Source organism: Herpailurus yagouaroundi, unplaced genomic scaffold (genome assembly GCF_014898765.1).
Source record: "Herpailurus yagouaroundi ecotype Mexico unplaced genomic scaffold, PumYag 213, whole genome shotgun sequence".
Lineage (NCBI taxonomy): Eukaryota > Metazoa > Chordata > Mammalia > Carnivora > Felidae > Herpailurus > Herpailurus yagouaroundi.
Genome location: NW_024412444.1, coordinates 6,890,914 through 6,906,823, shown reverse-complemented (window position 1 = coordinate 6,906,823; position 15,910 = coordinate 6,890,914). Strand labels below are relative to the sequence as shown.

Here is a 15,910-nt window from a genome sequence, read left to right as displayed (position 1 = left end):
GCAGAGAGGGGCAGAGAGATGGGGACAGAGGATCCGAAGTGGGCTGTGTGCTGACAGGCTGACAGCAGTGAACCCAAAGCGGGGCTCAGACTCACAAACCATGCGATCATGACCTGAGCCGAAGTCAGATGTTCAACCGATTGAGCCACCCAGGTGCCCCTAACGTGATTATTTTAAACTAAAACAAGTTAGAAACCAAAGTAATGTTTGTAAATTCCATGACAAAGTACCTGTCACATAATGGGTTGGATAAATATACATTACAAGGGAGAAAGGAGGGAGAAGCAGAGAGAACATCTTACAGTTGTTGGAAGCATATAATACAATCCTAGTTCCCACATTCCTCATAAAATAAGACTAATAGTAATGATAATAATACTTAGTGAATATGTACTGTATGCCAGGAATTATTCCTAACACATTATATATAGTAACTCATTTAATAGTAACAAGGACTACATGGGGTAGGTATTGATGTTATCTCTGTTGTACAAGTAAGAATACCAAAACACAGAAACATCAAATACTTTGACCAAAGGTCACCCATGTAGCAAGTAGGAATTGAAAACAGGGTTTTGAACCCAGATAGCAAGAGTAAGAGTTATGAGTTTAGGGCCCCACCATTAGAATTGGAGGCCCTAGAAAGCTTTGAACGGAGGCATGATCTTTTCTAAAAGATCGCTGTGCAGCTGTCAACCAGGTCTAGAAGGGTTGACAGTTTGTCCTGTGGCTTCCGTGTTGGGCATTGCTGCCGTGTGGTACAATCCTAGAGGACACCTTCTCATTGTAGTCTCTGTAAATAGTGTTTCTTATTGTAGTCTCTGTAAATAGTGTTGCTTGGATTCAAAAAGCGGAGGTCCAGGTGGTGGCCGGGCTCCCCTTTATCGAGCGTGGTTACAAAGCCAGGGTAAGGGCCGAGGGACAATCTGCAGTGGATTTCTCACCCAGAGTATCACTGTTCACCTGCCAAAGTGAAAACATAGACTCCCTTTGCCAACCCAGGGATCATGGCGGTTTCCACTCAATGGCCAAACATGCCAGATACCAACAAGAGAGGCCACTGGCAACTTTCATTCAACGTAGAGGAATGACAGGGTTCTAGTGAATGCTGCCAACCTACCAAAGGACATTTGATGAGTCTGCTAAGCTTGACCTCCTTTTCCTCTTTTGTGTGACTGTCCAGTGAAGCTATGATCCAGATGACAGTATAATATCGTTCAGGTCATCAGTTCACTCCGTGAACCGTCACATCCTCCCTTGGAAATCTCTGGGCAAGTTGAGGTAATGACAAGGAAGCTACCGAGCTTTTAAGCCATGGCATGTCATTAAGCTGTAAAAGCAGTTTAAGCAAAAGCATTTTTGTGTTAAATTCAGAACCTGCCTCTTACAGTTATATGACTAATTCTTGAGGCATCAGAAATAAAATTTGTAGGAGAACTAAATGCTAGCTGTGAAAGAGGCAAGTCTTCTAGAGAATAAACAAATCTTAGATTGCCGAGACAGTCTCCAAGGCCATCCTTTTTTGGCATCTCAGAGATTATGCTATTTCAGGACAGAAGGCTGCTCTTCCAGAAGATTTCCAGTATACCTTGCTACGTATGGCAGCCCGGCCATTCAAACAAAATCAAAAAAAAAAAAAAAAAATCACCCTGAGAGTTAAGAAATTCTTCCTTTTATTCAACTCACGTCTCTAAGGCTTTAATTTAAACCAGTTGCCTCTTTTTGGCCTTCTCTGGACATGGAGAAGAGCTGTTCAGCATCTCCCACATACAAGGGCCTTTAATCAAATTACTCCTAACTTGCCTTTTCTTCAGGCTAAACAATTCCACTTCCTTTAACCTTTCCACATGGGATTTATCCTCCATCCTTTTAATCATTTTGGTTGGTCTTTCCCTCGATGGTCTCCAGAGGCTCTTTGTTAATTCCTTCCATGTAATTTTAAGTTATTTTCTCTAAGAAAAACCTGAAACTTTCTCTCACGGGTGGATGTGTTCGGTTCTGACTTGGGCCGTCCTATCAGAAGCATATACATTGCCAGGTTGGGGCAATTTGATTTTTCAATACCTCCAGTTATCTGAGTGGGTCCCATCTGGCAGAGTAAACAGTCCAGTTTTCTTAATTTTTCTGGTTTTATTGCCTCTCTCTCTTCACTGTAAATAAAGAAGGAGCATCAGAAGGAAGAGTGGGAAGAGAGGCAATTCTGAACAGCCGCCACATGAGTTATTTAGAAGTTACGTGACCAGCAGAAAATGGGAATGACACCACAGTACCAGGCTACTTTTGCTTCTGGGCTCGTTGAGAGACCATCCTGACTCTATTACCTTGATGAAAAAGCAGGGAAAGTTTCATGGTTTATTATCACTTTACATTTGCAGGAGAATTGGAGGGGAGGTGGACTGATAGGTGAATCCAGGTACTTAAATGATTTCTCTTGGCTACGGTCACTATGATCATTGCTTTCTCATGCAAAGAGAGTGAGTTTCAGATCAAGCAGGTCAATTTTTGTGACATTCTCTGAAGCGGTTTGAGAAGCACTGGGGTTAGTTCCAGGCCTCGAGATTACCATCCGGAAACCCAGATTGGGGAGGCCTGGCCGGCTCAGTCAGTAGAGCATGTGACTCTTGATCTCAGGGTTGTGAGTTCAAGCCACATGTTGGGCACGGAGCCTACATTAAAAAAAGGGGAAGGGGGCACAGGAAGACACCCAGTCATATTGCTCTTGTTTATTTTACACATTGGTATTGGCCACCTTCTTGTCCCCCAAAGCCTAGGACAGCCACTCAGTGCCCGCTTGGGAAGCATCTAACATCTTTCACGTTGTAACACTGTCCTAAGAAAGCATTCTGATTTGGTATTCAGGGAGCCAAATGGGCCGGGAAGAGTTCATTCAGTGTCTCTCTTTTTCATTCCATCCCTCAGGCGTTAGTATTTTCCATGGCTGGACGTTTTAGATTAACTCTATTTCTTTGGTTACCAGGATAACTTTCTGGTCCACTGAGAACACATCTCTGTTACCCATTCTCAGCTTCATTTCTCTTATATCATAAAATCGCTTTGTTTTTTTTAAAATCCTTTAAAAAAATCTTCTTAATGTTTATTTATGTATTTATTTTCACAATTTTTTTTTAATTTTATTTTTTATTTTTTTTTAATTTACATCCAAATTGGCTAGCGTACAATGCTTTCAGGAGTAGATTCCTTAATCTTCTCCCATTTAGCCCACCGCCCCCCCCCCACACTCCCTCCAGTAACACTCTGTTTGCTCTCCATATTTATGAGTCTCTTGTGTTTTGTCCCCCTCCCTGTTTTTATATTATTTTTCTTTCCCTTCCCTTATGTTCATCTGTTTTGTCTCTTAAAGTCCTCATATGAGTGAAGTCATGATTTTTGTCTTCCTCTGACTGACTAATTTCACTTAGCATAATACCCTCCAGTTCCATCCATGTAGTTGCAAATGGCAAGATTTCATTCTTTTTGATTGCCGAGTAATACTCCATTGTATATGTATACCACATCTTCTTTATCCATTCATCGATCGATGGACATTTGGGCTCTTTCCATACTTTGGCTGTTGTTGATAGTTCTGCTATAAACATGGGGGTGCGTGTGTCCCTTCGAAACAGCACACCTGTATCCCGTGGATAAATGCCTAGTAGTGCCATTGCTGGGTTGTAGGGTAGTTCAATTTTTAGTTTTTTGAGGAACCTCCATACTGTTCTCCAGAGTGGCTGCACCAGCTTGCATTCCCACCAACAATGCAAGAGAGATCCTCTTTCTCTGCATCCTCGCCAACATCTGTCGTTGCCTGAGTTGTTAATGTTAGCCATTCTGACAGGTGTAAGGTGGTATCTCATTGTGGTTTTGATTTGTATGTTTATTCTTATTATTTTTTTAATGTTTCTTTTTGAGAGAGAGAGAGACAGAGACAGAGTATGAGCAGGAGAGGGGCAGAGAGAGCCAGAGACACAGAATTGGAAGCAGGCTCCAGGCTTTGAGCTGTCACCACAGAGCCCGATGTGGGGCTTGAACTCACGAACCATGAGATCATGACCTGAGCCAAAGTCAGACACTCAACCAACTGAGCCACCCAGGCGCCCCAGTGTTTATTTATTTTTGAGAGAGAAAGAGAGATTGAGTGAGCAGGAGAAGGTCAGAGAGAGAGGGAGACACAGAATCAGAAGCAGGTTCCAGACTCTGAGCTGTCAGCACAGAACCTGACTTGGGGCTCAAACTCACAGACCGTGAGATGATGACCTGAGCCAAAGTGGGATGCTTAAAGGACTGAGCCAGCCAGCTACCCCTGAAATTACTTTGTGTTTTTTTGTTTGTTTGTTTGTTTGTTTTAATGAATAGAAGATTGATGGCCACAGAAAATCCTTTTTGATAATGGACGTATGATCATGGAGTCCTGATTATTTTTTCTTTGCTTTTCCATAAAAGTGTGGCCAGTAATCTTGTCGAAAGTGTTTTTTAATAATATTAATGAAAGTGATAGCAGCTAACCTTTACTATGGGCTTACTGGCTGCTAAATAATTTCCAGACATTTTAATCCTTTCCATAATTTTATAAGATAGCTACTAGTAATAGATGTCTTTTACAGATATGGAAACTTGAGTTTCAGAAACCTTTAAGAGTTTGACTATGGTTACCCATCTGGTAAATGTTGAAACTGGGCAGTTTACTTCACAAGCCTTGCATCCAGCAGCTTTAAGCCTTAGCAGCTTTGCTGTGTACTCGATCTCTAGTACGTATGTAAGAAGATGCTTAGTAAGAATTCAGTCACTAGTCTTTATCGAGTCTTAACGTGCCAGGAACTGTTTTAAGCACTGCACACAGATTATCTCATTTAGTCCTGGCACACACCCGATCGGGGTAGATGCTGCTATAATTATCACGACTTTATTGAGGAACACTTGAGGCTCAGAGCAGTTAGGCAACTTTCTCGGGGCCACAGAGTGGTTGAGCTGTGGAGTCAGAATTGCCATCCAGGTAGTCTGGCTCCAGAACCTGCCAGCTTCACCGTAACTTTGTGCTCCTCCCCAGAATACTAACGGTCTTGCCAGGGGGCACAGCAGAGAGACCAGAACTCTTTTCCAAGACCCCAACTAAAAGAATTCCATACAGCCCTCCAGTGGAGTGTTCTACTTGTTGGCTGGCAGGACAGAAACCGCAGCCAGATAAGCCTGTCGACAGTGACTCCATCAGGCAACCTGGGTCCTGCTGGGCTTGTCCGACTCGGCCTTGGGCAAGTCCTGGCATTTGGTGTTCTTGTCACCCCCACCCACCTTGCACCACTTAGCTTTTCTCATCGGTGGTCTTGTTTTCCCTTCCCTCTCTGGTTCTCGGTTCAGCTCGAGGCTTTTTATTCCATCTTCACTACGGAGCAGCAGGACCACGTCAAGTCAGTGGAGTATCTGAGAAACAACTTCCGACCGCAGCAAGGGCTGAATGACAGGGTGGTGTCCAAGTCTGCGGTCCGCGACGCCTGGAACCCTGACATGACAGACTTCTTAGAAAACCCACTGGGGACAGAAGCCTCTAAAGGTATGTGTGGATTACACGCTCTTGCCCAGAGCAAGATTCCTTATCCTAAATTACTTCGAATGAAAAGGAGTTCGGCAACAGCCAAGAGTTGGAACTCGGTATTGAGAGCATATGTTGCTCTGCGAAAAGAGACTTGTCTGGGTGATAAATAGAAGCATTTGTGGCAATAACTCCCCGGTTAAGTAGCTGTATGTTCAAAACTGCCCTTTTGACTAGCGATGTGTCAGTCATTCTGTCAGTATTTTTACCTTGTAACGTCAACACTAACGGGTTAATGTCTACAGAAAGCTTTGGGGTGTCTTACTTTTTACCGTCTGCCCATTGAGATCGGGATATTGCCTCAATAGCCTTTCACTTGCCCCCAGCACTCCACTCTACGGTGTCCTTACCCACCTCCACACCAGGCAAGACCTCCATCCCCCTCAGGTTCTCCACCCCTACCAGACATCACGTGGCCTTTTTGAAACCATTATTTTACAGCTTGATTCCTGTATCTGATACACATGAGTTTATTGTTTTCAGGCATCTTCCTCCTTTCCATTGCTACATTCTCTTGGGAACTGAAGATCTATTTCTCTCCCAGGAGATGAAAAAGTCTGATTCTGCCCTCACGGCTCAACCTCGGGCTCTGTGACTTGTCCTCATTATGACTTAGAGCTCGGGAAACACTCAGAGAATAAGGCTGATCCAAGTCCCAATACTTGGGAGGGAGGAAGGAATAAGAAGGAATTTTCTTTGGGTGTGAAGAACTGCCTCTTTCCCAAGCCAGTGGTCTCCTCACAAGTTGTGAGCTTGGGTAGTATGGGAAGGGCTGTTGTCTCTTATCAACACTGGACAGACTGTGGTATTTTTAGTGGGGTAAGTTACACGGGAATGTTTTGTTTTAAGAGTGCCCCCACCTCCAATAAGAAGGACCAGTTTACTGGCACATGACCTTTGTAGGCACAAAGGGGGAATTTGTAGAGGGAATGAGATTATATTCCACAAATAACCGCATTGATGTGCACTTTGATGATAAGAATGAGCCCATTTTCCCGGCTCATATGTCTGAAAAGGAGCTAAAAGAAGAGGAAAGGGAGCTTAAGAATGTGATCATTTCCTTCCTGTCTGTGTGATTTTGTCTGAGGATGGTGAGAGAAGCTAGTGTGTGGCCAGATCCCATCAAGAAATGCTTGAGATTCAAGTAATTTGGAGCCGACACTTTGTCAAGGGCACCGTTTGTCGGCTGGGAACAATGGGAGGGTTAGGAAGCATTGCAAACCTGTAAAACGTCTCAGCTTGGCTGGCATAGCAGACCTCACTTGGGCTTGTTTTGTTTTTTAACCAAGCTAAAAATAAAACGACCAAACTCAAAAGCTTTTATCCAAGAGAACTTGCTTGGGAAAAGAAGAATCTCTTTGGGGTTTTGTGAGAGGTGAATGCCGAGGATGTGTAGGGGATGATGAATTTATATCACCAGTGAATAAAAGGTCTGGTAGCTACAGTTGCTGAGGTTATGACAGTTACAAAGTTTTTTGCTAAAAAACAGGCCGGAGGGCACCTGGGTGGCTCAGTTGGTTAAGCCTCCGACTTCAGCTCAGGTCGTGATCTCACAGCTTGTGGGTTCAAGTTCTGTGTTGGGCCCTGTGCTGACAACTCAGAGCCTGGAGCCTGCTTTGGGTTTGTTTTCTCCCTCTCTCTCTCTCTCTCTCTCTCAAAAAATAAGTAAACATTAAAAAAAAATTGTTTTAATGAGCTGAGCTACACGATATATCACCTGTGCAGAGCGAACGCGTGGTGCTCACTACCCAAAAAAGTTAGAGAAGATCATGGTTTTTGTCACATTAAATTGTCAAAGGGAGCAAGATCTTCCATGAAATGGACTTTCTCTGAATTTGAGCAGAGCCATGGACCCATCCTTAAATCAGGGAATCAGTTTTTCATTCTACAAGGCTTTGTTGCAATTATCCTAGGGTCTATTGCTTACTCCTAAAACGTGTGACTATTAAAATGTTTTTTGATCGCTGTGGAGGCAGAGAAAGATGTGGGTGCAGTCCTATTTGTTTTTTAGACACGTTATTGGAGTGTAACATACATAAAAGTGCACACATAACACATACCCAGCCTGATGCATGTTCACAAACCGAATACACTAGAATAGCAACACCCAGGTCAGGAGGCTAACACCAACAGCTTCCCAGGAACGTCTCCATCTCCTTGCTAGTAACTGTCCATTCCCAAGGGTAACCAAGACCATGAATTCGCTTTGCCTGTTGTTCAGTTTCATAGCAATAGAATTATCTATTCTGTCCTTTTGTGTGTCTTGCTTTTTTTTTTTTTTTTGCTCTGCAGTGGTTTTGAGGGTCATCTTAGCCGTGGTTTGTTCTTAACTGCCGAATTTCACTGTGAGACTCCACCTGAATGAATTTATTCATCCACTTTAGTATCCATGAGGGTGTGGATTGTTTCCACAGTTTGATGATAATGAAAATTCTCGACCATGCCTTTTGATCAGCATACAGACATACCTCTCTTCGGTATGAACCTGGGGGTAGAATGGAGGCAGCCTGGAGTACACATACGTGTTCGGGTTCGGTTACGTACCGCTACACGGGGTCCCGGAGTGACTGTGTGTACCATGTTCCGCTTCTGGTTGTAGTCTGTCAGGGTTTCCTGGGTTTTTTCAACATTTATTTATTTTTGGGACAGAGAGAGACAGAGCATGAATGGGGGAGGGGCAGAGAGAGAGGGAGACACAGAATCGGAAGCAGGCTCCAGGCTCTGAGCCATCAGCCCAGAGCCTGACGCGGGGCTCGAACTCACAGACCGCGAGATCGTGACCTGGCTGAAGTCGGACGCTTAACCGACTGCGCCACCCAGGCGCCCCGGTTTCCTGGGTTTTTTGATGGGGTAATGTACATGCCGTAAAATCCATTGGTTATAGATGTACAGTTCAATAATTTTTACTAAATGTATAACTACAGTTATGTAGCTATGTAATCCAGTTTTAGAACATTTTCATCACCCCAAGAAGTTCCTTCACAACCCTTTGCAGTCACTTCTTTCTCCTATCCCGAACTTGAAGCAACCTCTCTCTGATCTGCTTTTATCTTTCACTTACTTGACATTAAGATTTTAAAATTTATCCATGTTATAGCATGTGTCATGGGCTCATGCCTTTTTATCACTCAGTAACAATAAAACCTATTTGTTTGTTTTTGTTTTTTTTTTTAGTAACAGCTTTATTGAGATTTAATTCACATATTATAATATTCGGCGGGGGGTGTTGTTTTGTTTGATTTTTTTTAAATCTTTATTTGTTTTTGAGACAGAGACAGAGCATGAGTGGGAAAGGGGCAGAGAGAGAGGGAGACACAGAATCCGAAGCAGGCTCTGGGCTCTGAGCTGTCAGCACAGAGCCCGACGTGGGGCTCAAACTCATGAAGCATGAGGTCATGACCTGAGCCAACTGAGGCCGACTGAGCCACCCAAGCGCCCCGACATTCATTTTTTTAAAGTGCGCACTTCACGTAAAAGCTGAGCCTGAGTGGCTCAGTCGGTTAAGCTTCTGACTCTTGATTTCTGCTCGGGTCATGATCTTATGGTTCATGAGTTTAAGCCCCCTGTTGGACTCCATGCTGACAGCGCTGTGCCTGCTTGGAATTCTTCTCTCTCTCTCTCTGCCCTTCTCCCACTTGCACATGCGTTGTCTGTCTCTCACTCTCTCTCTCTCTCTCTCTCTCTCTCTCTCAAAATAAATGAACTTAAAATAAAATTAAAGTGTGCCCTTCATTGGTTTTTAGTATTTTCACAGAGTCGTGCAGTCGTCACTACTATCTACTTCCAGAACATTATTATCACCCCCCAAACGAAACTCCATACCCAGTAGCAGTCACTCCTTCTTCCCTTTCTTTCTCCTGCCCCGCCCGCATTCCCAGCACATGCAACCACTCATGTGCTTTCTGTCTCTATGGATTTGCCTGTTCTAAGTATTTCATACAAACGCAATCATACAACATAGGGTTTTTTGTCTCGGGCTTCTTTTAAATGTTTCTTTTTTTTAAATGTTTTTAACGTTTATTTTTGAGAGACAGAGACAGAGTGTGAGTAAGGGAAGAGTAGAGAGAGAGGAAGACACAGAATCCGAAGCAGGCTCCAGGCTCTGAGCTGCCAGCACAAAGCCTGATGCAGGACTTGAACTCACGAACTGTGAGATCATGACCTGAGCTGAAGTCGGACACTTAACTGACTAAACCACCCAGGCGCCCCTAACTCAGGCTTCTTTTAGCATAATAGTTCAGCATACTATTTTCCAGGTTCATCCATGGTGGAATATGTATCAGAATTCTCCATTTTATGGCCAAATAATATATCATTATACGGATATACCACATTTTGTTTACCTGCTGATCAAGTGATAGATGTTTGAATTTTCTTCTACTTTTTGGCCGTTGTCCGTAATGCTGCTGTGAACGTTCATGTTCAGGTTCTTGTGTGGACGTGTGTTTTCAGTTCTCTTGGGTATATAGCCTGGAGTAGGTAACGGAGTCATACGGTAACTCCAGTTTTCAAGTTTGGAGGAACTGCGAACCGATTTTCCAAATCCAGTGCACCAGTTTGCATTCCCATCTGCAGTGTATGGGATTTCTGCACATCCTCACCAACAGGTGCTATGTGTCTTTTTTTGCGTTAGCCATCCCAGTGGATGTGAAGTAGTGTTGATTTGCATTTCCCCAGTGACTATTGACGTCCCTGTTTGTTTTTATTTTTTATTTATTTATTTATTTTTTCAACGTTTATTTTGGGGACAGAGAGAGACAGAGCATGAACGGGGAAGGGGCAGAGAGAGAGGGAGACACCGAATCGGAAACAGGCTCCAGGCTCTGAGCCATCAGCCCAGAGCCCGCCGTGGGGCTCGAACTCACGGACCGCGAGATCGTGACCTGGCTGAAGTCGGACGCTTAACCGACTGCGCCACCCAGGCGCCCCTCCCTGTTTGTTTTTAAATGCACATTTCATGGAATCGTAGTCTACATAACCAAATGCTCCTCCTTTTTTGTCCCCAAGAAAATTCACCTAATTCCATGGCACTATGGGCCGAAAGCCAGGCACAAATACTGGCCGTCAGTAGGCAGCCTAGAGGACTTAGATTGACCTTAGACCTTTGACATGTATGCAGTAAAGAGTCCCAATACACAGGCAGAGTCCCTTTCTCTTCTCTAGTCTTCTGCAAAAAAGATTCAAAAAGAGACGGATGGTGTTCTGTAATCTTCTGGTAATTAAAAAAATAAGTAAATAAAGCCTGTCTGATTGGCATTCTCTATCTAATCACTATTGGAAACTTCCAATGCCTAAGAGAGCTACCATGTTGATTACGGAGCTGTGTGTTTATTGTGCTGTTATTACAGAAGAAGGGAAAATACATTAATTACAGAAGGGAAGGGTCAGTAAGCTTTCTTTGTTAAGGACCAGATAGAGGCCATTTACTCAGCTCTGCCTCTCTGGCATGAAGGCGGCCATGGACAATATGCAAATGAATGGGTGTAGAAAATGTCTTCCCAAAATATCTTGTTCACGAGAATAGGCAGCAGGCCAGATTTTTATTTTAATTTTTTTTAATGTTCATTTATTTTTGAGAGAGAGAGAGAGAGACAGAGAGACAGAGTGTGAGTAGGGGAGGGGCAGAGAGGGGCATACAGAATCGGAAGCAGGCTCCCGGCTCTGAACTGTCAGCACAGAGCCTGACACGGTACTTGAACTCACGAACCACGAGATCACGACCTGAGCCAAAGTCAGATGCTTAACTGACTGAGCCACTCAGGCACCCCGGCAGCAGACCAGATTTACCAACTGGTGCTCTAGAGGATGGCTCAAACTTAGGTGGAAAAACTCACTCACAGGCTTAGTTTGACGTAAATATTTTCTGTCTTAAAGATGGCTGTGACCATGATCGTGAGGCATTGGTTGGTTCTATTTTCCCATTCCACTGCAAGACCTTAGGGCCAATTAGATATTTATCGACTCAGTGACCAACCACTTACCAAGTCACCTTAACACCTGGTCATCTTTCACGGTCACGATGTAAGAGAACCTTAGTGAACTGATTATAGCCCTGTACCTCCCTCATTCCCCTGGCTGTGATCATTACCTGGTGTTCATTGAGCAGCACCGTGAGGAGTGCCTGAGTTAATGCGTCCCCATCATGCCCTGCTGTCAGGATGATTGGACATACTGGAACGGAGAAAACAGAATCAAGCTTTTCAGTGCCAGCACTGGACGCATTGCCATGTACAACACCAAAGGAAAGGAGGAAAAGTCATCTCAATATTGTATTGTTGCTGAAGAAAGACTTATAATGGATGTCACCCATAAAAAATATAAAGCTTTAAGTTCCAGTAAATGGAAACAATATTTAGGCTCAGTGGATTGTTCAAGGGACATCCAATTCTCCACTCTGCCCTTTGTCGGTAAATAACTTGGACGGACTTTAGGATTTAATGGGCTGTCATTTCAGTTATTCTGCAGCACATCCCGGACACATGGAAGAACATTCGGTGATTAAGTGCTGAATACTATCTATTGTGAAGACTTTTGGAACAGTAAACGGAGGAAAAATAACTTTCCTTCCAACAACATGAAACATATGGTTTATTAATTTAACGAAACCTGCTCAAACCACAGTGGAATCAAAACCACTTGATCTGATAATTTGATTTGATGGCTTAATTAAAGTGACACTGCCTAATGTAATAAAAGCAAAGGAAATGGTGAGGGCACTGGACTGCCTGTGTGCCCTCCAGTCTCCTGAGCTGATGCCATGTTTTTTGAAGAATGGTCTTTGCTTCTGCTGATGGAGGGATCTCTTTTTTAGCTACATTTTCAATGGTAAAGATTGCTTCCTGTTTTGGTCAAAAGCAGTTTTTTAGAACATATAGGACAGTGTGAGAATGTCTCAGTAAGTAGCCTATTTTAAATCCGAATACGTTGAGAAAGAGCATCACATTACCCACCCAAATTAGCAAACAAAGAAGTAAAGCCATGATTGCTCTTAAAAAGTTTGACATTGGGGCGCCTGGGTGGCGCAGTCGGTTAAGCGTCCGACTTCAGCCAGGTCACGATCTCGCGGTCTGTGAGTTCGAGCCCTGCATCAGGCTCTGGGCTGATGGCTCAGAGCCTGGAGCCTGTTTCCGATTCTGTGTCTCCCTCTCTCTCTGCCCCTCCCCCGTTCATGCTCTGTCTCTCTCTGTCCCAAAAATAAATAAACGTTGAAAAAAAAAATTTTTTTTTGAAAAAAAAAAAGTTTGACATTGAAAGTTGTGGGGTTTTTTGTTATTTTGGGAGAAAATATTGATATTGTTCTATTTTCAGTTGAATCATTTCTACATACCAAATTAATGAGCTTGAATTACTTTATCTTGTTAAAAGAAGCTCTGACGCGGGCATTAAATTCCTTTGTATGCAGCTGTCCTCCCAGAAACTGTTCCAAAAAAGTTATCTTGTTACTTCCAGAAATTTCCAGCGTAGAAAAGTGCTAAGAAAAACACATTTTTAACACTTTAAAAAATGGAGTGTTTTTAACCTCCTTCTTTTAAAAATAGCTGTCATTAACCATTACTTTTTAACCTGAGAAGTGATTAAAAAAGAAGGCAAAAAAGTAGGGCTGTTTTTAGGATTCTCCAGCATCCAAGGTTCTCATACTTTGCAAGGTCATGCCCATGCTGTCTCAGACATTTTTACATGCTTAGGCATCCCATGATTACTGTCACTTTATGTAAATATGTAAAGGGTTGGTACCAGTTGCCTTTGATTGGTTGACATGAAGTTCATATTCGTAGCCATTTAATGTAGCATTGACTACTTTTGCTTACGTAGCCAGTGCATTTCCTTCCATATGTTAGCCATCTTCATCCACCTTTGGGGAGCTTGTTGACTCTAGAAGCCAAGTGCCAGAAGCACCTGTGGTTAAGCAGGCCATGTGGGTTTCTTTTAATGTTCATTTATTATTTATTTTTGAGAGAGAGAGAGAGCGAGCACGTGCACACTCATGCGTGTGCATGAGCAGAAGAGGGGCAGAAAGAGAGGGAGAGAGAGAATCCCAAGCAGACTGTATGCTGTCAGCACAGAGCCCGACACAGGGCTTGAACCCACAAAACCTTGAGATCATGACCTGAGCCGAAATCAAGAGTCAGGCGCCTAACCCAATGAGCCCCCCAGCTGCCCCAATATGTGGGGGTTTTTATGCGCCAAATGTTAGGCTGGCTTCTTCCGTTCATATGTTGTTTTAATCCTGAAAACAGCCTCGGCCACTTTTTATTTCACTTTTCATTTATCAAATATTCGTTGATCATGTACAATGAACAAGTTCTAGGCACTAGAAATAAAGGTAACAAGGGAGAAGAGTCCCTCATCATGGAGCTTATGTTTTAATGTGGAGAAAGAAATAAACAAGTCAGCTGACAATGATAAAGCTTCAGTGTTCTGAGGATCAAATTAGGTAGTATTCTAAGAGTAGTAGAGTGTGGGGAGGCAGTGGGGATGAGATCTTCCCTGGGTAGGACACAAGGTGATAAGGAGCCAGCCCTGCAAAATTCTCAGAGGAAAAGGTCATTTGTGAAGGCTCTGAGGCATGGGAACCAGCGTGGAGAGATGGGCAAGGGTCAAGTCTGGAAAAGACTTCTCTTGGTATTCGTATGGCAGTGGGAAGCCTTTGGAGAGTTTGAAGAAGGGCTGTGGAATGATCCGAACAGGTTTTTAAGCCTGTCTCTCTGCTATGTGAAAAATGTTTGCAGGAGGCTTAGGATATAACTTGTAAAACCAGGAGGTGACGAATAGACATATTCCCTGCAGGATAACAGTGGTTGCATGTTGGTGATCCTGGTAGAGGTCGAAGTGATCCTTTGGGAATGGATTTTGGAGTAGAGCCTCTGAGATTTACTAATCGTTAGGATGGAGATTGGGTGGGGGTGAGCAAAAAAGAGAAACACACTGTTGCGTGTTTTAACACATGTGAGGGTTCTGAGACTCAGAGCAAGGAAGCATCCAGAGCCTCTCAGCCAGGAAGTGGGAGAGCTGAGATGCGAACCAGGATTTTCATATGTCCAAATGCAGCAGTCTTTGCCGCAAGGGATTTCCAGCTTCAAAATGAATCTACAAGCAGTGGCCTCTTTGTTTTAAATGTCATGAGGTGGCTTGAAAACACAGTGTATTACTCCCTCTCTGAACAAAAGAGCTTCAAAAATAAACATTCTTGTGGGGATTGGGTATTCTTCCTAAACATCGGGTTTATCATCCTAAAAGAAATCACTGGGCTCTGTCTTTATCTGCTTTGCTTGTTTTGGTGGGTTTTCTTTGGTGTTTAGGGCATAGGCTACTGAGGCTTTGATCACAGGGTTATTCCCTGGGTGGGTCAGTACACCCGCTTGATCTGGATGTTAGGGCCTCCTAGGCTGAGGGTGTTGTGCATCCTTGGATCAACAGAGCCTGACACAGTACCTAGGACATAGTGGGTGGATAGTCATCTTTCGCTCATGAAAGGAATGAATGAATGAATGAATGAATGAATGAATGAGACAATATAAAGTGATGGGTAAAAGTGTAGATTTTGGAGTTCAGCAAACCTGGACTCAAAACCATTTACTCTCGTGCATGCTTGCTCAAGTTAATACCCAAGTCTTGGCTTCTTTTTCTGTAAAATAGAAATAATAATCATAACCCCCTCCTTGGCTTTGACCTTTAAAATGAAATAATTTAGGGAAGAAAGAGTATAGAGCCTGCAGTGGAAGGTTCTCTGCAAATAATTACACTTTCTTGTCTGTAGGTCAGCAGTGGCTTCTTTGGATGCTCAGGACAAACTATTATATGTGACATGATCACCGGAGAACACATTTCAAAATAAGGGGACTAGGCTCTCTTCCTGGTACAAATGCAAACCCAGGCTGCCGGAATGTCTTCACACCTTTCCAGTGAAATCCACAATCCTTACACGGTGCCCGTCCAGGCCCCCTCTCCAGCCCCATCTTGCACTTCATTTCCCTTGGCGTCCTGCATATCAGTTCACCCCCACACCCAGTCCCAACAGCCTGTACCCCTTCCCTCACCTCTGTACCTAATCCACCCCTCCTCAGCCTCCATAGCCCAGCTGTAGGGTACCTTCCCCATGGAAGTTTCCTGACTGCCTTTGTCCAGCTGCTTGTAACAGGGTGTCAGTCCCTTTCTCTTTCACACTTATCTCAGTTGGAGTTTTACATTAAGTTGTATGTTTCTCCCCCTAATGTCTAGCTCTTTTTATTTCTTTTTTGCTAGAGAGGGTGCAGTGCTCACTGTTGGCTCCTCAATCAGTATTTAACTAGATGGGTGGATGGATGGAAGATTGGATGGGGGGGGGGG

The 15,910-nt window shown here is 43.6% G+C and overlaps 1 protein-coding gene across 4 annotated transcripts in view; it reads left to right on the top strand.

The window, feature by feature from the left end:
- Positions 1 to 15,910, top strand: part of PTPRG (protein tyrosine phosphatase receptor type G) — a 722,691-nt gene that overhangs the window by 580,443 nt on the left and 126,338 nt on the right. For all 4 annotated transcript variants that reach the window (XM_040454574.1, XM_040454572.1, XM_040454573.1 and 1 more), the window contains one exon: positions 5,353 to 5,545. In XM_040454574.1, the coding sequence (XP_040310508.1) occupies positions 5,353 to 5,545 (193 nt within the window). The remainder of the gene's footprint in view (positions 1 to 5,352; positions 5,546 to 15,910) is intronic.